The sequence below is a fragment of the Arabidopsis thaliana genome, chromosome 2 (genome assembly GCF_000001735.4).
Source record: "Arabidopsis thaliana chromosome 2, partial sequence".
Classification (NCBI taxonomy): Eukaryota; Viridiplantae; Streptophyta; class Magnoliopsida; order Brassicales; family Brassicaceae; genus Arabidopsis; species Arabidopsis thaliana.
In genome coordinates, this window is record NC_003071.7 from 9,803,373 (window position 1) to 9,827,026 (window position 23,654).

The 23,654-nt window shown below is 33.0% G+C and overlaps 5 protein-coding genes and 4 long non-coding RNA genes across 17 annotated transcripts; 3 read left to right on the forward strand and 6 right to left on the reverse strand.

The window, feature by feature from the left end:
• Window positions 1-119: 119 nt before the first annotated feature.
• SNRK2.9 (SNF1-related protein kinase 2.9) lies at window positions 120-3,359 on the reverse strand. The gene is made up of 9 exons (NM_127867.5): window positions 3,112-3,359; window positions 2,935-3,009; window positions 2,608-2,709; window positions 2,389-2,442; window positions 2,204-2,296; window positions 2,009-2,101; window positions 970-1,074; window positions 789-887; window positions 120-659 (listed from the first exon to the last, which is right to left on the reverse strand). Exons 1-9 carry the CDS (start codon window positions 3,229-3,231, stop codon window positions 381-383), a joined length of 1,020 nt encoding a protein of 339 aa, NP_179885.1. The 5' UTR covers window positions 3,232-3,359; the 3' UTR covers window positions 120-380.
• Window positions 3,360-5,217: 1,858 nt separating this feature from the next.
• On the reverse strand, window positions 5,218-6,717 carry AT2G23040. 7 transcript variants are annotated; one of them, NR_140653.1, is made up of 6 exons: window positions 6,421-6,701; window positions 6,277-6,322; window positions 5,966-6,036; window positions 5,811-5,883; window positions 5,664-5,729; window positions 5,218-5,585 (listed from the first exon to the last, which is right to left on the reverse strand). It is a non-coding gene; the product is annotated as an other RNA (long non-coding RNA). The 7 variants fall into 7 exon arrangements; NR_140652.1 differs by having other exon boundaries at window positions 5,966-6,322; NR_140655.1 differs by having other exon boundaries at window positions 5,252-5,585; window positions 5,811-6,036; window positions 6,421-6,717.
• Window positions 6,718-7,152: 435 nt separating this feature from the next.
• On the forward strand, window positions 7,153-9,290 carry NPY4 (Phototropic-responsive NPH3 family protein). Of its 2 annotated transcripts, none has more exons than NM_001335835.1 (4): window positions 7,153-7,189; window positions 7,570-7,639; window positions 7,712-8,776; window positions 8,848-9,288. In NM_001335835.1, the coding sequence occupies exons 3-4, from the start codon at window positions 7,928-7,930 to the stop codon at window positions 9,094-9,096; spliced, it is 1,098 nt and encodes a 365-aa protein (NP_001325415.1). In that variant the 5' UTR covers window positions 7,153-7,189; window positions 7,570-7,639; window positions 7,712-7,927; the 3' UTR covers window positions 9,097-9,288. The 2 variants fall into 2 exon arrangements, with proteins under 2 accessions (NP_001325415.1, NP_179887.1); NM_127869.3 differs by lacking the exon at window positions 7,153-7,189 and adding an exon at window positions 7,270-7,474 and having other exon boundaries at window positions 8,848-9,290.
• Window positions 9,291-9,398: 108 nt separating this feature from the next.
• AT2G23060 (Acyl-CoA N-acyltransferases (NAT) superfamily protein) lies at window positions 9,399-11,366 on the reverse strand. 2 transcript variants are annotated; one of them, NM_127870.4, is made up of 3 exons: window positions 11,091-11,366; window positions 10,437-10,633; window positions 9,410-10,340 (listed from the first exon to the last, which is right to left on the reverse strand). In NM_127870.4, the coding sequence occupies exons 1-3, from the start codon at window positions 11,259-11,261 to the stop codon at window positions 9,467-9,469; spliced, it is 1,242 nt and encodes a 413-aa protein (NP_179888.1). In that variant the 5' UTR covers window positions 11,262-11,366; the 3' UTR covers window positions 9,410-9,466. The 2 variants fall into 2 exon arrangements, with proteins under 2 accessions (NP_001318271.1, NP_179888.1); NM_001335836.1 differs by having other exon boundaries at window positions 9,399-10,633.
• Window positions 11,367-16,249: 4,883 nt separating this feature from the next.
• AT2G07860 lies at window positions 16,250-16,590 on the reverse strand. The gene has a single exon (NR_140238.1). It is a non-coding gene; the product is annotated as an other RNA (long non-coding RNA).
• A 627-nt stretch (window positions 16,591-17,217) lies between these two features.
• On the forward strand, window positions 17,218-17,460 carry AT2G07870. Its single transcript, NR_140240.1, has one exon. It is a non-coding gene; the product is annotated as an other RNA (long non-coding RNA).
• Window positions 17,218-17,460, reverse strand: AT2G07865. The gene has a single exon (NR_140239.1). It is a non-coding gene; the product is annotated as an other RNA (long non-coding RNA).
• A 1,172-nt stretch (window positions 17,461-18,632) lies between these two features.
• AT2G23067 (Putative membrane lipoprotein) lies at window positions 18,633-18,776 on the forward strand (the record flags this gene model as incomplete). Its single annotated transcript, NM_001124894.1, has 1 exon — window positions 18,633-18,776. One exon carries the CDS (start codon window positions 18,633-18,635, stop codon window positions 18,774-18,776), a length of 144 nt encoding a protein of 47 aa, NP_001118366.1.
• A 1,493-nt stretch (window positions 18,777-20,269) lies between these two features.
• AT2G23070 (Protein kinase superfamily protein) lies at window positions 20,270-23,526 on the reverse strand. Its single transcript, NM_127871.5, has 10 exons — window positions 23,120-23,526; window positions 22,656-22,785; window positions 22,342-22,536; window positions 21,977-22,134; window positions 21,683-21,773; window positions 21,479-21,544; window positions 21,290-21,372; window positions 21,129-21,192; window positions 20,944-21,012; window positions 20,270-20,852 (listed from the first exon to the last, which is right to left on the reverse strand). The coding sequence occupies exons 1-10, from the start codon at window positions 23,497-23,499 to the stop codon at window positions 20,790-20,792; spliced, it is 1,299 nt and encodes a 432-aa protein (NP_179889.1). The 5' UTR covers window positions 23,500-23,526; the 3' UTR covers window positions 20,270-20,789.
• Window positions 23,527-23,654: the final 128 nt, after the last annotated feature.

Below are 23,654 nucleotides of genomic sequence, written 5' to 3' on the forward strand. Positions count from 1 at the left end.
AATATATTACAAAAAATCCAAAAGTTCTTGGAAATAGATAGAGAACTATCCATAATCGCTTAACTTTATTTGTTGTTCTAAGAAAATATATAAATGATTCAAAAAAAAAAAAAAATTAATTCGTTTTCTAAATCCAATATATTTAAACATAACTGAATAAAAGTGCCATACCGTAATACATACCCTTTTTAAAATTGAAACATTTAAACTATTTTATTTTGTTTTTAAACTAATTATAAAAACATTTACCATATCATTTAAACTAATTTGGTGATTATGAAAAAGAAAAACCGAAATTCATATAGATAATTACAAATACGAACGTACCGTTCATGTTCGTACCGTTCATAATTTGACAACATATAATACATTTTTATTGTCTATGCGTAATCATCATACCATTCTTCATCATTAGCATCCAAATATTCTTCTTCATCATCATCTTTTTTATCTGATCCAAGCGATTCGACCGGGCGAGAAAGGTTTGGAATGGTTCTTGCCTCACCAACTATCTTCATAATCTCCTCTACTCTTTGAGGAGAAAAATTAATAAGATTAACATTCCTTTGGTAATAGATTGCTTGTGCTGGCTCCTTTAATTCTCTTGGCAAATTCTTTAGGAACCATGCATGACTCTTAATCTCTTTAAGCGTACTTCTCTATAATAGTTACAAAACAACAACAGTTTAAGAAGAATAAGTTGATTAGCAGATAAACAATAAGGTTAAAATATATCTCTATACTTACATGTAACGGATTGTGCACAAAAAAAAAAAAAAAAAACTTACATGTAACGGATTGGCAACAAATATACGAGATAGTAACTTTCTGCAGTCTTCGGATATGTGAACATATCCTGGAATCTTGTAGTTTACGGCCATTATTTTCTGCATTTTCAAACCCAAAAATGACATATGAGTGTGTGATTATATACGAATCACTTTGTTTATTTGATTATATATAAAAGACCTGAACAGTTTTTCGGAAATTGCGAGGGTCTTTAGGGTCTTCGAATGGATAAGCTCCTACCAACATAACATAGAGGGCCACTCCACAAGACCACACATCAACTGACTGTAGAAAGATATATAAATCAAACAATCTCAAGTTATATTCTAAATCTGTAATCAATAATCATCGTCATTTTTATAGTTTCTTCCGACAAGGAGTAGAACATGTAAAGTTCGAATTCAGGTTGTTAGATAGTTTTTTTGTATGAATTTGGGATTTAAAAATAGGAATTTCGATTATTATATTTTTACAAAATTACGTTTGGTTTATTTTGTTATACTTTGTTTTCTTGGATTTAATTTTTGTTTGCGAATAAACAAAACATTATTTTAACCAAACTAAATCTTAAACTTTAGATATATCATTTTCTAACTAGAAAGAAACCCTGACCAACCTTTGATAAGATTTCTTTTTGAATATAAATCATCCCTCCCAAAAGATTAAAATAGGGGAACAAAATTTAACATCTTTCGGAGGATCGATTTTTTGCTATTAGACTACCACACATTTGGTAGTATGTTTTGCATTTAGCTCCCAGATTAATTAGCGGTCGATTCGAAACGGACAAGTGTCCTCTTAGGAAAGTGATAAATATAATTTAAAAGGTAAACACCACGAAATTGTGCATGCATGTTACTTGCGAAAACAAATATTAAGTTGACTAATGAACATTTTGATGACGTTGGTTATTTGACAGTGGCCATTTAATTTGAATAGATATTGGATAAAGTCGATGTATATAGTAATTAGTATAGAAGATTAGTAACAAATGTCATGTGAGTGGATAAGTGAGGCAAGCTTTTGTCGTTTACTACTCTTTTCCACGAATTATGGTTTTATAACTATTGAAAGTGGAATGTCCACCTAAAAAACTATTGAAAGTGGAATTATATGAATCACTTGTAAATATCTTCGTTACGGGGTAAAATAAACACAAATATCTTATTTACTACGATTAAATAATGGAAACTAGTGATGTATGTAATAATTTAAATACCTTTCCGTCGTATTCCGATCGACAAAAAACTTCCGGTGCTATATATGCCGGAGTTCCCACCGTTGATTTTGGGTTGGAGTGCAGAACAGAAGACTGTATACAAAATTTAGAAATTATTATCCATTCAGAAATTTAGATTATGTTACAAAAATTAGAAGAAAAAAATGGAATTTACTAAAAGAACAAAAAAAAAACCTTTGAGTAGCCAAAATCACAAATTTTTAAACGTGGTGCTGGGCTTCCATCAAGCAATGTGTTTTCTAATTTCAGATCTCTATGGCATATTTGCTGCAAAATAATTTGTTTCATTAATAAAACACATCACACACACAACTAATTACATACAACTTGAGTTGCATCAAAAAAAAAAAAAACGTTACCAATGCATGTAAGTAATGGACTCCACAAATGAGTTGTTGAAAGAAATATCTTGCCTGCATGTAGAAATAATAAATTAATTGAAATAAATGAACTTTTAACGAATAAAAAATGTGGTGACGAAAATTATCATTTATTGTCCATTAAAATGCTGTTGTTCTTTTTTTGCTAAAAGTGAAATGCATGTTAAAGACAAGAAAAAAAGAATTTCATTTCCAAACCTCAGCTTCGCTAAATCGACCCACGCTAGATATCCGCTCGAACAGTTCTCCTCCAGCTGCATACTCCATTACTATTCCAAGATGTGTCGGAGTTAAAACAACCTAAATCATCAACACACCAAGTTTCAATATTTTTTTATTCGCATCAAAAGTGTCAAATTTGGTGTAGTTTCCGACTACTATGGTTTGAATATTGAACATGTCGAAAAAAATCATTGGATCGAATAGTCAAAAATGGATAAATTTTAGGAGATAAATTTTTTCAATATATGAACTCAGAAATTTAAGTAAAGGAGCTAATTAAGATGCTCATCCTTAATAACTTGCCTCTTTAAACCGAACAATATTCGGATGGTTGAGAGCTCTATGATTGATTATTTCTCTTGCAACGTTCTCATCTATCTGCATCAGGCAACCAGTTTGGTAACAACATGAAAGTTCTTAGTATAAGAGGAAAGAACAAACAAACAAAACTAAAAGAAAACAGAAAGAAAAAAAATGGACCTTGTAGCCTCGATCGATGAATTTGACAGCCACAAGCTCGTTTGTTTGCTTATTACGCATAAGCCGAGCCAATCCGAAATTACCAAATCCTAAATCCTTCACCATCTCATACTTCTCCATAGCTACCACTTTTGTTTTTGTTCTCACTTCCCTAAAATGGTCCTTTATTATTTTTTTTTTCTTTTTGATGAATCTTCTCGTCCAAAATATCTGTAGAGACTAGATATATATATATATATATATATATAGAGAGAGAGAGAGAGTAGTGACTAAGAAGGATGTTGTTTAGTTTGTCTCTTAATAAAAGTTATTAAATCTCTCTCACACACACACAAAAAAAAAAAAAAAGTGATTTAGTTTACACGTAGCAAACATGACGAATACTTGAATAAAAATGTTGAAAGAGCTTTTCAGGATACGAATGGACATTTCTCGTATCTAACAATTCTTTCTTAACCATTTTTACCTCTACAAGTATCACTTTTACTATTTCTTGTATGGGTTTAAAGATACTCAAACTGTTGAAATTTACCTCTCAAGCAAGATTAGGTCATTGGATTGTGGGTTTGAGTTTTGAATATCCTGCATACGCGTCACCGTTTAGGTGAACGTTGGACCAATATCTGCTTGGAGAACCCCTTACAAAGGAGGAACCGAAGAGACAAGAAGAGCAAGCCATTCATGTCCCTCTACCAAATCCATTGTCTAAGAAATGAGAAGTATGAGCCTGTAAATGTGAACGATCAAGATCTTGTGAGTGAGATTTTAGGAGATGTCTTGGCTGGAATTTAGTCTGTACAAGAGAAAATTTAAACATGATCTAATACAAAGAAACCCGAACCAGATGATGCAATAAAACTTTACGATTGATTTATAAACCTCTTTTTGTGATAACTTTATTTCTTATGCAGATAATATGAGTCTATACTTACAAAATTTATAATTAATCATTCAACACTGATGATTTTAAGTCTCAGTAAGAATTTATAATTTTTTTGAAATTTAACTTGATTTTTTTTCTATTTCACAGTTTTCATATGGACAAGCAATTAAATTACATCAAACATTTAGGGGACTATTTTTTGCCCTTCAAATGCTGTTTCACTTAAACTAATGAAATTTTCATTTTAAAGTCAGTTTCTTTCAAAGTCAAAACTTATAAATGATAGTTATGAAGTGAGGAATTGTCATCTTGCGGCTCGACGGTTGGTGTAAAAGGCTTCTATCTGCGGCGGAAGTTGACTTGGGGTCACTATATACTTGCAAAGAGATTAGCGGCGGATCCGATGGATCCTAGATGGCTAGTGACCCCAACAATAATGTACTTGTGAGAGTTTGTCTTCGAGTTTCATGAATAAGAAGAGAAGGCAAGAGAAGACTCTCAAGGAATCAGAAGGTTTGATTCAAAGTTAGAAAACTTCAGGCCCATACGCAAGAAGCCCATCTCGTACAAGTCGTTGAAGAGGAAGCACGCCTGCAGCATTGTTTCCTTTTAAAGGTTTGTGTCGTTCTGTCCTTTGTAGAAGTGTTCGAACAAAACAGGAAAAACAGGGGACAAAGAATCAAAGATGCAGAGAGTAGATGAGATGGAATGGCGTGTTTGGTTGAATGTAGTTAATGAGTTGTGTATGTACAAGCTCCAGTAAGAGCCAACTGTATATAAGGACTGATTCTAGTGGATTCCGGGACAACAAGTTTCCCGGCGTGAGTAGGGTTTCACACTGAGACCTGAACACGTAAAAACTCTCTCTTGCACTTTACTTTCTCTGCAATTTCTCTGTTTCTACTCTGCTTCAAGTCTTTCTTTCTAAGTTTCTTTCACACGAGTGTAATGGAGAGAAAGAGAGGGGTTTATGGTGATAAAGGTCGCTACTTTAACACCCAAAATCTCCACAGTACTTTTGTCACTATCTGAATTAAACTTGGTTCTTATAACATGCTAAATTTCACAGGCTTCTGACTACAACCAATTGAGTATTACTCTAGGTCCCTTTACACTGCGATGAAACTCGAGAAGAGATCGAAAACTCAATAACTTACTAAGTAAATAGCGTAAAATATACAAAACGACTATCAACCATTAGTGTAAGAGAGTTTTGGGCTTCCATAATCTCTCCATAGCATCTTTAAAGTACGATTACTTCAATGGATATATTTTGCTTGTAATGTTATTAAATTATCGTCTCGCAGGATCAGATAAAACTCTTATGACCCCAAGAACATCTTACAAGGTTCATGACTACATACCCGTATAAATTTTCATCACTCAAAAAATACAACTTATTATTGCACACCATAAACAATGTGAAAACTATATCCATCACTTAAACAAGAAATGGATATCTTCATTATGTTGGCTTTTGATTCTTTTTCCTTTTCCTTACATATACGATTAACTCTCTGGATGTACTAGAAGTATCTTCCACTTCAACTATTTCTTTACCATGTGACACATTTTGAGTCTTCTCCATTTTCTTCAAAAGAACCAACATCAATCTCAATCAATACCAACATTATCATCTTCAAAAAAAAAAAACTATCTTTATACAAACCTTCTTATTTAAGCGCTGTCTAGACATTAACTCATAGAATTTCCGCATCATCATCTCTTCTTCCACCTATAAACACAAATGTATGTAAGATTGATTTCTTGCTCATATTATTCATATCAAAAGTACACAAAGTTTCATCAAACAAACCTCAAGTGTTTGGAGTTCTTGAGTCATCGTTTTACGAGTTTCTAAAAGCAATTCAGTTTGCTTCTCCAAATGGCTGTTGATGTGCTAACAACGGTAAATCATTATACGCAATGCACACACGAAAAATAAGCGTAAAACTGAAAACAAAGACGCACTTTAATAAATCGTCGGTATATTCAGGATCCATGCTCCACAAATTGATCAACTTCAACTTTATACTGATCTTGTGCTGATCACAAGTGGATCAAAATGTCATGAGAATATAATAGATAAAAATTACGTACAAAGCACAGTTTGATTAAGAAAAAGGAGAGTCTTTTATCATTGATTCATTCACACACATATCACTAGAGAAGATATGATTCTAATAATCTAAAGGGTATGATCACAAATTCGAACAGTTAACAGCAAAAACATAATTAAAGAACCAAACAAAAAAAAAAAAGCAGATTTAGAGAAAGAATATCTTAGTTAGACAATTCGTCGAGCAACTGGTGTGCATAGTCTCGTGCCTATCAAATTTTTCACAATGCCACGATACTTAAATCAGAAACAATCAATTACGTCTAATATATAGATAAATCATCAAAAAGGAAGTTCTTTTACGTACCCTTTCGTCAAATTTAACGATTCTTATAACTTTCACCACCATAAACACTTGACGATTCTCTTCTTCTCTCTCTCAATCTCACCCAAAATCAAGTCCTCTCTTCTACAATGGAGTTGACTGGGCTAATGGGCCGGTGTGACTAGGCTAATGGGCCGGTCTATTGTGACCCAAAGAGAACAACAAAGATAAATAAAGTTTCGATTTTTATGTTTATCAGCTCTATGTGCTTCTCATTAGATGAGAGACTTTCGCTAATATTTTATGTGTTTGTTTTGTTTTTTGAATGCAGAAGTCCATAAACTTTATATACTAGCGTAAGAATATCCTAACTTAACATTCTAATAAACATAACACTTATATAGGTTGAACTACACTTGGTATTTGATATTTGTAGTTGTAATTTTCTTTTAGGGTTCTTTGAACCACTCCACGATTTTGATCCTTGATTAAATTTTAAAGTATGTTGAAAAGTAGAAAATATGTGTATCGAGAAACGATCTCTGACTTCTCTGATGTTATGCTTTCACTAACCATCTTTATAGAAAACATACAAAAAGATTTGATTCGTTTTGTCCTTTGAATAAATGTTACCAAGAAATTCTGATTACCGCAGGAAAGATGCAACTTTTGGATTCGGGTTTATATTTTAACATAACAAATTTACAACACAATGGGCAACCAAAAAGAGGAGTTCATGTGCCAAGCACTTAGAAAAAAAGAAAAAAAAAAAAAAAACAAGCGTGGTGTTTGGGTTTTCGAGCCTTGAGAGGTTGGTGGGTGTGTTGTTGTGAATCTCTAAGTTTTCTCTGTAAATTATATATTTGTTTACATGTATATAAAACAATGTTTCTTTTTAAAGTGACCCTTTTAAGCTTTCTTGAAAACAAGATTGTGCATAGATCTCTTCTAAGATCCTTAGCTTTGTTTTCTCTTTTGTGTCTAAAGATCTTGAAAGTCTTGTGTGCAATAACTTATTAAAGAGATAGAAAAAAATGAAGTTTATGAAACTTGGAACCAAACCTGATTCATTTCTGTCTAAAGGAGACAATGTTAGGTTTGTAGAAAACAAATATTTACCTCTATGTATTTCTCTGATTATGCTTAAGCAATGTTTTTTCTAAAACTGATATTATTTTTATTGGCTCTTAGGTATGTAACAAATGAGTTAGAAACAGAGATCATCATCATCATCGGCAATGTCAAGTTCTATCTGCATAAGGTATGAAACAAACTCTAGCTTTTAAAACATCAAAGAAGAAGCAAAGTTTTTATGTTTTTGTGTGTTTTTCAGTTCCCATTGCTGTCGAAAAGCGGATTCTTGCAGAAACACATAGCAACATCAAAAAATGAAGAGGAGAAGAAGAACCAAATTGATGAGATTGACATATCAGAGATTCCTGGTGGTTCTGTTGCTTTTGAGATTTGTGTCAAGTTCTGTTACGGCATCACGGTTACTTTAAACGCTTACAATGTGGTTGCGGTTCGTTGCGCGGCTGAGTTCTTGGAGATGAATGAAACGTTTGAGAAAAGCAATCTCGTTTACAAGATTGATGTTTTCTTGAACTCAACCATCTTCCGTAGTTGGAAAGATTCTATCATTGTTCTTCAGACCACAAAAGATCTCTTGTCTGATGACTCAGAGGAGCTCGTGAAGCGTTGTCTCGGCTCTATTGCTTCTACTGCTTCGATAGACACCTCGAAAGTCAAATGGTCTTATACTTACAACAGGAAGAAGAAGCTTGAGAAAGTGAGAAAACCAGAAGATGGTGTTCCAAAAGACTGGTGGGTGGAAGATTTATGCGAGCTTCACATCGATTTGTATAAACAAGCCATCAAAGCAATCAAGAACCGAGGTAAAGTCCCGAGTAACGTTATTGGAGAAGCATTACATGCTTATGCAATAAGAAGAATAGCTGGTTTTAGCAAAGAGTCCATGCAACTCATTGATAGATCTTTGATTAATACAATCATAGAGCTTCTCCCGGATGAGAAAGGAAACATTTCCTCTAGCTTCTTGACCAAGCTACATCGAGCATCGATCTTTCTTGGATGTGAAGAAACCGTGAAAGAAAAGTTAAAGAAAAGAGTCAGCGAGCAGCTTGAAGAGACAACAGTGAATGATATCTTAATGTATGATTTGGATATGGTGCAGAGCCTAGTGAAGGAGTTTATGAACCGTGATCCGAAAACTCACTCGAAAGTATCCGTGGCAAAGCTCATTGATGGATACTTAGCTGAGAAATCAAGAGATCCTAATCTCCCTCTTCAGAACTTCCTCTCTCTCGCTGAGACACTCTCTAGCTTCCCAAGACACTCTCACGACGTGTTATATCGCGCAATTGACATGTTTCTAAAGGTAAAACAAGATTCAAATCCTCTGTTTTTCATAACGTTTCTTGATTTGTTAATAATTTGGAAAATTTTCAGGAACATTCGGGGATTAGCAAGAGCGAGAAGAAGAGAGTATGCGGGCTAATGGATTGTAGGAAACTATCCGCGGAAGCGTGTGAACATGCGGTACAGAACGAACGTTTGCCAATGCGGGTGATTGTGCAAGTTCTCTTCTTTGAACAGATTAGAGCCAATGGTTCATCAACAGGATATAGCACTCCTGAGCTTACCACTACTACTCTAAACACTGAGGATGATGAATGGGACCATGAGAAAGAGTTTTGATTGAATCTTTCTTATTTTGTTTCTTCAACACCATCTTTGAGTTTTACTGGTAGTTTTCATTTTCCTAAATTAGAAAACATTTGGTGCTTGACCTTTGTAATTGGGCCAAGTTTTAATGGGCTTTGTGTTCGGCTTGAAGCCTTTCTCATCTCGAATTTTAAATGAGAATAAAAATCAGAGCAAATTTTGCATTCATTTGTCTCGTTGATGATGGTAATTTCACTAATTTGGGAAATAAAATCACAAACTTGTAGTCAAACAATAATGGAAAAATTTGGAAATAAGAAAAATAAAAAAAATCTGATAGAGAAAGTTGAATAATATTCCTTTCCTTAAATATAAATTAATTATGTCATTTTGAGTTATAAAACTAAAATTCTCTAGGGTCAACAAAAATAGAATCGCCAGGTGGCGATTTAGTCCAATCACCAACAGAACCATCACTATAATCTTCTCCAAGCCGTTTAATACACCACAAATCCTCAGCGCACGATAGCACTTTCCAATGCGGTATCCCTCGCCGGAGCGGCTCTTCGCCGGCGACTTCTGCCGCCACCACGCCGCATCCTCCTTCCTTTGCCAAATTATGTGCATGGTCACACAATGCCTTCACCATTTTCTCCGCGCGTGGTCCTTCTCCGCCGATTCCGTACATAAAATGCAGCCCAAACGGCCGGAAAACCGCCGGGATCGACGGTATTTTCAAAAACGGTAGAGTTTTATCAACCATGCGCGTCGCTTTTGAAACCACGCGCCTCAATCTCGACGCGCCGCGAACTTCTAATCTAAACGAGTCTTTACAATTCCACACGCTTAAAACCGCCCACGAGTCCGGTGGATACTCCAAGAACTTAGCCGAACCGGGCCATGACCTAGACCCGGATCCGTAACAACTGCCACGTGGAACCGCGACGAATGTTCCTAACGAGAGTTTGTTATTCAAAACAGAGTCAATGTCGCGAGGGAAAAACTCGGTTGTGCTAAACCGAAGCCGGTATAGTAACTCAGCATCAGACGGTTCAAGCTTAATTACGGTAACCCGACGAGAAATGTTGACCCGGTGTGCGTAAACCGGGTTAACCAAAATAGACGGTGTACGAAACTCGGCGTAACCACATTTTCCGGTGAAAAGATTGACGGAAGCGTGATTGTCGTTTTCAGTTGCAAAATAGGAATATTCAGCCCCGTTTTGACTAAACCAATCTTCCATAGCCTTCACGAGCTTAAACCCTATCCCTTGTCTCCTGAAGTAATTAATTAAAAAAAAACGTGATTAGTTTAAGCGTTAATTACTCGTGATTGGTTTAGCGTTAAATGCGTGAGATTTAATTAAAACGTACCGGTGTGTAGGAGAAACGCGGAGACCCAAAATGTAAGCGAGTTTAGTGTAAAGTGGTTTGGTAATAACGACATCGTTTTGGGATTTGTTATGAGTTAAATCAAGTCTTTTGGTGGTGATACCACATGTAACGGTTTTGATACATCCCCGAATCATTCCAACTAACTCTTTCTTCTCTTTCGGACCAATCTCAGCCACCTATTACAAATTCCAATTTTAAGTTAAAACCTTCTTTTTATTTAATAGTTAACAATAATAATAACAATAAAATATTAATAATAATAATAATAATAATAATAATAATAAAGCTTTTGGGTTAGTTAGTTCATGTAATTGCTCTTTATATAAAGAAACGGGTTTTTAATATCTTCGGTTTGAGTTGTAACCAGCATGAGGCAAGAAGGTGAATGTCGTTTCACTTATCATTTTTTAATTAATTAACTATAAAACAAAACAAAACAAACCATTTTTTATTTTGATAAACAAACACAATCTTTTTTTTGTAAGTTAATAATTCGTATATTTGCTTCGTCATTATGAAAAGAAATAAGATTTCTCACTAATTAGTGATAAAATATATTTTGGTTAACAACTTAAATTTAGAAAACTGTATTTTTTTATATATTTTAAGATTTAGGTGTTATGAGTAATTTACCAGCATGAGGTAAGAAGGTGAATGTCGGACACGGCAAATAGGGTCACCTAAGAGATCGGTGAAGAGAGAAAGTTTTCCGGCTGGGCCAACTTCGCACCGCCGTTCAACATCTTCTACAGTGGCTAAGTCTTTACTTGGGTCGTATTCTCTAACCTCCACAAGCACCGTCATATTCTCTGTTTTCTAATTCCTCTAATAACTAAAAACAGAGGAGATTGAGAGAGCGAAAGAGAGAGAGAGAGAGATATGGAGAAATGAGAATAAAGTGTGAAGTAGTAGCTTAGGGTTTTATATAGAGGAAAAGAAGTGAGACTGTTGCAATAAGAAGTCAGCAGATTTTCCGAGGACATAGGATTTTTTTTTTAATATAAATATAACGTGAGGTATAAGCAAAGAACACAGAAGCTATGATGTGAATCTAATGTTTAAGCTATACGAGCTAAGATTTTTTAAAAATACAAATAATAAGATTTTTAAAAGGTTTTGAAAATGACTCTTGGTATTATTTTCGGCTGCCATTTTAGTTATGAATAACAAATTAAATAGTTCTATCATTGGAGAGAGTTAATAGGACCCAATATTAATTCCCTATTAATTATGCTCATTTTTCGCAATGTTCATTTTTTGGAATATACTGTTTTATTTTATATAGTGAATTTTTCAGTAAACAAATGAACGAATCTAGAGGGAATTGATTTCATGAGATCATGCACAGAGGAAAAAAGAATTTGGAATGATCAGATTAGTAGTATCAATACAATAATCTAATAGTGGAGGGCTGAGTTAATTATTCTTACTTATTTTCCCCGTTTAATAAAATGATTATTTTTGTTCTTTAAACAATTGTTTAGTTAGGAATTTTATACAAAGATATCAGAGAACAACTCAATATGGAATTAGAATAATTTTAAATGAAATAGAAAAATAATTATTTGTCGATGCTATGAAGTGAGAATATTAATGGGTGATTAAGACGAGCATTGATATGGAACTTGCTCAGAAAAGAGACGTGGAAAGTGTGAGTGAGAAGTGGAAATGGCGGCTTATGGTTTCTCTCACTCTCTTTTCATTTTCTCTTTGTTAATTTTATTTGTTCATAATTATCCGTTTTTGCATGAACGTATGTATAATTGTTACTCTTACCTTACCTCTAATCATTTGCTCTAAGTCATTGTTATTGATAGGCCTAGTTATTGACACGGCATCATAAATGAGCCGTTATGTTAATAAAATACATATATGAATACGAAAGGAGATGCAAAAACTCAACCCCCAAAAGAAGAAATATGAAACAGAATCGTTTTGTATTTATACTACTTATCATTATACGAAAGTTAACATTTTTGTGTTGACAAAAAATAATTAAACATTTAACTAACAACAATAATTTGTAAAACGAGTCATTGGCTGCTTATTAAACACTACATATATGTAAATCGTTGCAGTAAAATGTAATCGTATATCACTAGACACTAGTCTTACTCTTATCATCAATCTTAAAAGTGGTTAAAAGTAGTAGAAACAAAATAGTATCATTGATTTATTTGTGTATTAATATCTTTTACTTTTTCTTACGTTAGTAAGAAAAACATGACCATGTATATATAATATACTCGAATTTGCGTCTCCTTGAATTTTCATGTTTTGAAACGGACAGGAAAGGTTACATAAAAAAGAAAGGGACAAGAAAAACTTCATGACTTGAATAAAGGATATGTATCACGACAACATTATAGTTGGCAATATAAAACAATTGATATGTTCGACTCATTAACTAGTTGAAAAATTCCCCTTTTATAAAGTTAGGCTACTCCAATCACACAATTAATCATTTTTTAAAAATCGCTTGGTAATATTCACCTAATGAAATCGGATCAGAATGATGGAATTGTAATCGAGAATTATTAGCAAAACAAAATCGAATAAATGAATATATCGTATGAAAGTGCGTTTGGCAATTGGCATGGCCCCCATTTGTTTCCATAACAATCTTAAGACTTTTTAATCAAACTCTTCTAAAAGTTCAATAAAATTAGCAAGTGTGTTACTAAAGAACCTAATTATTCCGTCAAATTTCAAAATAAGTATGTCGCCTTAATTAGTCAATTGATGTGTATATCATCTAGATGCTTATAGACATAAATAATTTGGATTCGATTATATTTAATCTGTCTATTCATGGGATCAAGCATTTTTTTTCTCCCACAGGATTGTCTAATCGTAGATTCCCACCCTTTCAAAATAATAAGATACTACCAATTTACGTATATCCTAATATCCATCACATATTAGTTACTGTGAATATATGATCGTTATTCCCATTTCGTATAGAAATTTAAAACAATATCTGAATATCGACCATCTCTATCTAACATAAAGATATATTTATATTACTCAAAAACGCAAAATGTCGAACCAAGCAAGACTTGAGAGGCATTCAAATGGAAAAATGGGGTTTTCATAAACACAGGATTGTCGTGAACTTTTGTTATTATATAGTTGTACCAAATATTTTCTTAGTTATTTCCATTTGGAATTATTCTTTGATGAGGTGAGTAGTATTAAGTTATTTATAAAAATTGACACTAAACTAATAATTCAGATCAAAATGTAGATTTTTCCTTTGTAAAATACAACCATCTCAATTTGAATATGATGTGTCATCTATAGTCAATGATGTACATGACAAAAGCGCTTACGTCATAGGATTCAGAATAAACTAAAAAGAGAGACGAAGAAAGGCACTAATCTAAGGCAAATATAACGGTGCGTAGTTTCAGATATATCTTCCCATCTTACCTTATAATGTTCTCCACCGTCACATTCGTGTATGCTAGAAATTTAGTGTTCCTTTCTTAGTTTTTGTTCAAGAAACTTATAACTTCTTTAGAGTTGCTAGTGTTGAGATTGAGTCTTCGAATTAGGTTTCGCAAAAGAACTATATTTGTAGACTTATACGTATTCTTGATCCTTTCACGATTTCAAAGTAAAAAGAAAAAACAGAAACAGAAATTAAAAAGTTTGAGGAAAGTGACTTTAGTCAAGTATTAAACGGTTCATATTTTCGGGTTTTTACATCAAAGTTCTATTCCAGCAAATTGTGTTATCAATCAAGATGTCTTAAAAAAAATAAATACAAATCCGTTTTAGTGATTCGAGTTAACTTTCACCGAACTTAGTTTAGCTCGAACACTCTATTTTACCTAGAGTCTTTAGGACCTTCTTCTTCTACGAGATAAAGAGATAGTCTTCCCGAAACATAGTCTATCATGAACTTATTATGTCGTGTTAGATAAAAACTATATATTTTTTGTAGGTTCAATTTCTTTTTGTCATAATATATTTCAAATTACAAGATTAAAAAGTATGGTTTCCGGTTTGTTTTGAATTTATTTACTTATTTTCTGTTAAAAATACTTTTAGATAAATATATACATATAAACTAAAAATTCTGTACAAATTTTCAAATAAAATTTCTTAATTCCGTTTAGAATGAACTAAGTCGGTTTAACGGCATAATACACTTTCATATGTTTTTTTTTTTTTTTTTTTTTTTTGTTGAAAACACTTTCTTAGGTTCATGTATGAATACAGCATTCGTGGTTGGGTTGTCTAATATAAAATCCATGAGATTAGTGTATATAAATTAGGTTTGAATTTTTAAAACATAACATAAGCCATGGACCACATCGTATGACGCAAAATGTCGAGTGATTAGCAGACAGATTAGTGTTTTCCGGTCCAGTTTGTAGAATTCAAACATACATATCATTTCTTGTTATGATTTTAATATATGTACCTATGATTAATTGTAACGAATTTCAAACATACAAATTCCACGACAAATTCCTCGAGATCGGCATTGAAACGATCTTGATCTAATCCAATATTATTTTGATGATCCGTACGGTACATTATCACGTCCTTTTTTTTTATACGTAAAAATCATTTTCTTACATCGGCTAATTACGAATTACTGAACAGTCAAAAATAATCTTAATATGCAACAGAGCAAGTTAAAAATAACTAGAATTTAACGAATTGATTTTTGGCCTATCTAATTAATGTCGTTAACTAGTGGAGGGAGTGACATTGGATTAGTTCTGAAGTTTTCTAAAGTGTATTTTTGTTTTTTAAACAGCAAAGTTCAGAATTATATAAATAAATACATACTAATTTTCTTAGAATCTTTTTTTTATATAAATATTACATGTGAAAAATCTACCTAAATGGCTATTCAGTGTTTTAACAATAACTATTTTTCCTCCATTGACATGTAATATGCGTTTAAATTGGTTGAAACAAAGATACTAACACAAACTATAGTAGAGAAGTCATTGAAATTTTTTAAGCTTCCATCTTGTAATTTCCAATTTCATTTTCACACAACTAAAATACTTAATATCAATATAAAATTCATTATTGCTCCCGCTATTCCAAAATACTTGATATATATCATTTATTATTTATTTAAACACAATTCAACCAATATAAACAAACTACAAACTATAAATAGTAAAAGAAACCCTTTATCAAAAGTAAAAATAAATAAAATTTGTATAGAAAGATGAGAATATCACTTAATTTGAAAAAGAGAATTATCTAAAACATCATTTTTATAAAAACAAAACAGAGGGAGTATATGAAAGATTAGTAATCAAGAACAACGCTGACATGTACCCAAATTCTTGTCCAAGATATAAAGGCTCCAACCACAAATATATGAAGAAAAAAAAAAAATTTTGTTTTAGAGCTATAAATTTATAATTTAAAGTTAAAAAGAAAAGATTTCTTAGCATAATTTTATAAATATATAATTCATTATCTTTATTTTGTCAATAGATAAATACTTTACAGTTAGATCTTCAAAAATTGACCATAAAAGAATCTGACTACAAAGTAGAAGGTATTATGCCAACACTTTGATTATAATATGCAACTATATGATAGACACGAGAGTAATACAGTACATTTATACGACATTCTTGATACTCATGCATACAAATTTCAGAACAAACAGGTCAGTATGAATTTGAATTGAAGAAATTAACTGTTGCTTACGATTACGACATAAGAATCTTTATGAAATCATCGAGGATCCATAAACCATGTGATCTTTATTGATTATTAACCTATAGATTGACTTAAGAATGTACTTAGCTTGTAAACCCTAATCTTGTTATACCTTAATTTATTCAGCATATCATAACGAGGAGGAGGCCAAGACCAGTCAAGCCACGAGCCAAAGTTTTTTTTAGTTATTACTCACTGAATTAAAAGTAGACCTAGACAAAAATGACTAATATGCCCGTGATACGTCTCTTAGTTGTGAAAATGAGGTCCAGCTGTGAATGTTGGAGGGGGACAAAGCGGCGAGGGGAAGAGACAAAATCGTGTTGTCGTGTAGGAGAAACGTAACGAGATAATTAGTTGCTAAGGTTATGTCCAATCAAACAATGAAGTGGGTTTAGGTTACGGTCGGAGTGACTTATTATATGCATGAGATATCGTCGTAATATCGATGTAATTATCTTCTTCTTCATTTTTTCCAACGTTTGATAAATTTGAAAAAGTCTTTAAACTAGTTAGAAACACAAATGAAGAGTAATAGATTGAGAAGTTTAGTTCTGAATGGGACTGCTTGTTGACAATGATTACAGTATGTTTGTATAAGTCAATTTGAGAGCAACCGAAAGTTTTTATGGTTGGGTAAACTATGCATGAAATATGAAAACGCCATTTCAACCGCGTTTTCGAAATGATGATATCAAAACAATATTAATGTAAACCACGTATTTCTCACAATTATTTCGAATTTTAGACTAAGGTATTTAACTTCATACAATGATTAGTTTTTCAAAATCATTTGACTACTATATCAACAAATACTTGTATTATGGTAAACTTAATTAAATGGTAAGTTTTTTCATGTGGATTTATATCTAAAATCTAGGCATCATTTCTTTTACAAATACTCACTAGTTACTCATAATTAACCACAATAAATGTTATAATGACAAACTAATCATTTTTCTTACATGTCTAAATACACAGTTACATGAAAGTTTCTGGTATATAAAAGTAATTTAAAAATATCTTTTACAAATTGTTTATGATTAGATAGAAAAAGAGAGGAGACCATATTCATGTGTAATAAAGTCTAGCACTACAACCAAAACCATTTAATTGGCATGTGTTTATGTGTGCTAAAGTATGTTAATTTAAAATTATTTTTACAAGAAAAGCAGGTAATTAATTTAGTTAAATGTAATATTTGTGGTGAGGGCAGATTCCGACACATAGGCTAAGGCCTTAGCTCGTCCGGATCCCGGAGATTATGCACCTTGTCCCCATATACGCCTCTGATTGACTCATGAATCTTGCTTGTCTAGTGTCTACTACAGTATTACATGTAGTTAATTATACAAACTTATACATATTCACGATATGTCACTAGTTTAAGAGTTTTTTTTTTTTTTTTTTTTTTTTTTTTTTTTTAAGAGTGTTCAATCAAACTATACTGACATAATCTAATCCAAACCGAGTCAAAATAATCAATCTAAAAGCCGAACCATATATTCGTTTACGTAATTAAAAAATATATTTAAACGATCAAATCTGAACAAGAACTAAACGAAAAACAAAAGAATAAACCAATAAAAAACCTAGTTTTCTTAAAATGATAGATTTGATTGAAACTAGAATATGAACAAAAACAAAAATTCGTAACAAACTATTCATAATAAATTATATTATCTTTTGTAAGCTATATTAATAAAATAAAACAATATCAAAACTTCAAAATTTGAAGAAAAACTTACTGAAATTTGCCTTAATTAAACACCTTCACCTTGTGACCTCCATGTTAGTTATTTTAAAATATAATTGTACTTTTTGTTTTGTACATTATCAAAAGAGTTCTGTGCTTGAAATGACTTGAGACTATAGTACTTAAATATCTATCTACTCAGAGATATTGCTTTCAGCATATATTTCAACCTAAATATTATCTCGTAATTTTAGTATCTGAGAGTTTTGTGGTGGGGAGATAAATATGAGACGCAAAGCAAACTAGTGGATAGGAACGAGAGACAAAACAAAAGGGCATTAAATAGATGCTACAAAAGCTTTTTGATAGGGTTGTAGCTAGATATATATTTAACCTTGCAAGAAAAATCTGTTATATTAAAGTACCATCAATTCAGATTATTATTGAATCGTTATTTGTTACTGTCTCCAACCATCTTTTAAAAACCAATTCATCATTCAGATTTGCGATTAGAATGTAAGATTTACCGAAGTAAGTGAATAGATTATTATTATTTGGTGCAAAAGTGAATGGATTATTAAAAACCAGTTTCTGTATGTTCAAAAAGACGAAATCGCTCTACTAAGATATATGGACTTAGAATGATGACGTACGATTCAACTGCGGATGAAATGCGATGCGGTTCTAATAGTAATGAAAAAATATATATACACATATATGTAGATATTTGATATCTCATCTGTCTTGGCTAAGGACGATAAAAAGAGAGAAACATGGAAGTGAGACATGGAGCGTTGTCTACTGCTAATGAGAATGAGGTCATCATAGCTTCTGCCATTTCATCACTCTCGTCTTGTCAAATCAACGCCATTCATTATCATCATGATTCATACGCATCCCATGCATGGCAGACATAAGAATCAACTCTCTTTCTTGATGACTTATTTAGATAATCTTTGTTTTAACATGTCGTAACCATGTTTTATGATGAAATTTACGGAACATGGACACATTAATATTAACATTACATTAATTTACGTGTCAATGAGAGATATATAAAACGTTTAGGAACAACTAATAATGTAGGGTAAGAATGGCAGCAATGTCATTATGTAATATCTACGACTAGTGACCTACGTATAAGCACATCAAAGTACTCTAATTAAGTTTTTTAATCAACCGACGTCGACAAAAAAATATTGTGTCCCGATATGCATTCCTAAAACCACACAAGTTCATATGTATATATACTAAAAAATTTCCGGAAGGTAGATTATATAAACATTGTAATGTGAACCTGTTGATTCATCAGAAGTAACATCGGTCTAAATATCGGTCGGTTAAATATGAGTCACATATTATTGTACGTGGGTTTGAGTCACATCGATGTTCATAAAAAGATTTTGATTTACTCTTACCAAATTGTAATATGATTCGTTAGGTCTTAAACTCCACAACTTGAACAAAAGTATCTTTACATACTTTCCACTCAAGATAGAACTAAAAACTAAAAAATAGTAGGGAAGTGTGAAGTGTGCACACTGCACACGATTGTACACGAGTACGGTGGTTATATAGAGTTTGATTGATTCAAAAAGATGATTTGTGATTTTACGTACATGTATAATGTATTATCAGTGGATAATTTCAATTCAAATCTAGAAAAATTTTGAAACTGTAGATTTCTTACTCAAGTAAAGTTACAAACATACATGCTAGACGATCATTGTTCTCATTTGCCCTGCATGCTTCCTTTGATCACGTGTTATTAGTTCACCATGAATCTACGACATTATACAGAAATTATTCAAATGATAGAATGACACGTTCAAGATCCGATGATCCCATATCTAAATATGAAAAATGTAACGTTTCAATATAAAAACAGGAATGAAAAACAGAAAAATCTTTTTTATTTTTTTTTGGCCAGAATGAGAAAATCTTTATCACACGAAACTGATTATCTAAAGCATTCCAACAGAATACATCATTCAATAATCTCATTTACTCATACGCGTGAAATCTCACTTTGGATTAAGGTGTCAAAACTCAAAAGATAATCTTAATTCACAAGACTGCACACCGGTTATCAAACGTTTTTAATCGTTTCCAAAGTAAATATTTATTTCTCTTTTGGTGGATGATTTTCTCCAATAATTTGAAAAAAATAACTGATTGATGGATCATGGATGCATATATATACTGAAAATCTTGCACAATTATTAGTTATATATTTCCATATTTGGTTTCATATGTTTTAGACACAGCAATATCTTTGCGTGTGCGTAATTCACAAAATTTTAAGAGATGAGTAATTTTTTTAAGGCATCATTTTCAACAAGAAAGAAAGAGACAGACAGCTATATTGTAAACTAATATAGGATGATTGCATAATCATTTGGACAAAGGGAACCAGAGAGATTAAACTAAACTTAAAAGATATAAGACAGATAGGTCGAGGTTGTTCCACAGACACAGTACTCAAGATCGGATTACGTGCTTAATGTCCCCTAATCACTATTTGGATTAGATTAGAGATTCTTGTGCTTTCTTATGTCTACAGTTATATATCTAACTGACCGACCATCACTCTCTACTCCCGATGCGAGCTTCTTCTACCTTCCACGGAGCTGTCAAAACGGGCTAACTAAAACCGGCAAGCCAAACCAACCTGTCCCGCTCAAGAATATGAAATTTTCCAGAAAATTAAAAATGAGAAGAAAAGAAAGAAAAACCTTTTGAAACCCGTCTTGTGGATATTTTTTTTTATATAATAAAATTCAAATGAGTTGAATGAAACACTGAGAAAGAGCAAAACAGTAACACACGCACACTTGAGAGAATGAAACAATGACAGATCGATTTATAACAAATTTGAATCCGTAAAGAAATGAAAAATCAGAAGATTGAACAAGCAAATGTTTTCGAGATCACTGGCTGCGCGGCGTACGGCTGCTCTCTGCATTTCTAATCGGATAGAAATATGGATGCGCCTGTAAAAATCCATCATATTCTCTACTATCACTTATCTGTAATTATAAGAGAAAATCTTTAGAAAGATATTAAAGAAAAATTGTTGCTTACCATTGCTTCTTTAGCTGTTGGCCTTTCTTGGTGATCATATCTCAGCAACTTGTCCACAAAATCAACAGCCTTCATTAACCAAAAAGTATATGAAAACAAATGAGTCATGTTCGTCCAAAAAATCCGGTGTTTTGGTCTTAACATGAAGGCTTCATAATTGTATAGAGAAAAGTTAAGTGTTGTACCTCAGGAACTGCTAAGTGCTGGTTTTCAGAATTGATGAACTTTGTCCATGGCTTCCGGCTATGTCTATATAAAATCAAGAGTGCATAATTTAATGTTCTGAAATGATAAGGCGCAAAACTGGAGTTTTTAGAGTTTTTCATAACTTTTTAAACCGGATTACCTGCCCACGAGGGATGTTAGATTAGGGTCCAACTCTATACGGTATTTGTTTAGGTAGGCGTTGAGTTCATCTGTGCCAAGCACCTGCCATAGTTATAAATACATAGAATCGTATTTTTAGCTATAACTTGGAGGAATGTAAAATCTGTTCAGAGGAGACGAGACATGATGAAAGCTTTTGTAATGTTACCTTCGCAATTTTGACCAATTGATCATAGTTGTCATGGCCATAAAAGAACGGCTCCTTGCGGAATATCTGCAAACAGTAGAGTATACAATATTCACCACTTAACTAACTTAAGGAATGGTAAAATAACCAAAATGTACTGTCGAATTCTTGTCATTCCATTACAGCTTAAACCAAGTTAACTAAATTCTAGCTTAAAACGCTTACCATTCCAGCAAACATACACCCAAGACTCCATAGGTCTAAGGAATAATCATAGTCCTGTAAATCCACCAGCAGCTCTGGACCCTTAAAGTACCTGCTCATCAAATATGAAGTGAGAAATGATAATAGTATACATCAGCTAGACGAAGTTAGATAATATGTTTCAACTAATCTCAAGAGCTCAATGCATGCAATCTTCAACATTTCTTATCTAGACTCTCTATGAGCAGAAATTTAGCAACTGCAACAAATAGAATCTTGCAGAGGAGAGATTAGCAGATAGCCAAAAGGAACTACCTTGAAGCAACACGGACATTGTATTCTTTCCCAGGATGATAGAATTCTGCCAAACCCCAGTCAATTAAACGAAGTTTTCGCTGCTCGTGATCAATCATGACATTATGTGGTTTCACATCTCTGTGCATGATTCCACGTGAATGGCAGAAATCCAACGCCTGCATAAATGTTAAAAAGAAACAACAAACAGCATCAGAAACAAATTCGTACCCTTTATAACTGAAGGCTAGTGGATTCAAAAGTCAAGTAAGGTAAACAACAGTGTATGACGCTATACATCTATGATATATCTACCGATTACTTTTGCCAATTGCCAAAGCCGCAAAGAAAATCATGGTCTACAATTCAGGAAACTGAATAATTACCTTTAGAAGTTCAAAAATGTAATATCGAACATCATAGTCTGAGAGAGTTGGATAGAGAACTTTGAAATCTTTATTGTTCACATGTTCAAATATCAAGCTGGGCGTCTTAGACTGCTGATCTCTAACAATGTCGAGCAATTTTACAATATTAGGCCCACCGCAGAGGTTCTGCAGAATCTTAATCTCTCTCTTAATCTGCGTCAAGGAGAAGCAAAATATGTTAGAGAATAATTCAAACCAAGTGAAGGGCCAGAAACACACTTCATTCTGAGCACAATTGAGATAAAAACAAGCAAGCGGCTGTATCTACTCACCTTCTTCTTCTTCACAGGCTTCAAAATCTTGATAACACATTTCTCGTTATCAGTAGCATGAATGCCTTCAAAGACCTCACTGTATTTTCCCCTTCCTACCTTCCTCACCACCTCATAATCATCCTGTACACTGCGGCATCAATGAAGCTAACTCAAACACTAATACACCAAACAGTAACAACACCATACAAACTCAAGATATCAATTCAACAATCTAGTTCACATAGACCAGCAATTTTCAAGAGATTATATACAAACAAAACAGATACCAATACAAACAAATCAGATACCAATTCTGCATTACTTACGAGATTATATCATCAATCAAAAATATGAAACGAAACCCTAAATCTACATTCCACATTGATTCCAGAACAACCAATCCCAAACCAATCTATAACCAAAGGCAAACATCTAGAAATCGACGTAATTAGGTTTAATTAGAGAAGAATCTGAAGATATACCCCCATTGAACAGCAAGGGACTCGTAATCCCAATAGTCCTTAGGTCTAACAACGTTGACATCAGCGTAAACCCTAGCTTTCGACGGCGCACCGGCACGCCGGATAGATTTACCGATCTTCTGAGCCAGCGTTTCTGATTTTTCTTTCACGCGCGATTGCTGTTGTTGCTGATGTTGTTGTTGTTGATTCCGGAGATGTTGACGGTAAAGAGAAGCGCTGGATGCGAAACGACGGAGATTGTCCTGGAGCGAAGAGAGAAGAAGATTCCTCTTCGCCGGAGACGACGAAGAGAAGGAGAGGAGAGAGAAGAGATTGTTGTTGGCGGCGGAAGCGTTGCGAAGAGAGGAGATTGTGAATCCAGTACAAGGCCTTAAGGCCATTAATGTCTTTTTTTAACTCTTATTCAGAAAATGAAAAGTGAAGGTAACGAATTTGCTTTATTTCTCTCCTTTCTTTTTCTTTGGCTTCTCTTCGAAACGATGTCGTTTAAACAATTCGGTCCGGTTATAGTGTGATTGAAATCGATCCGATTGGG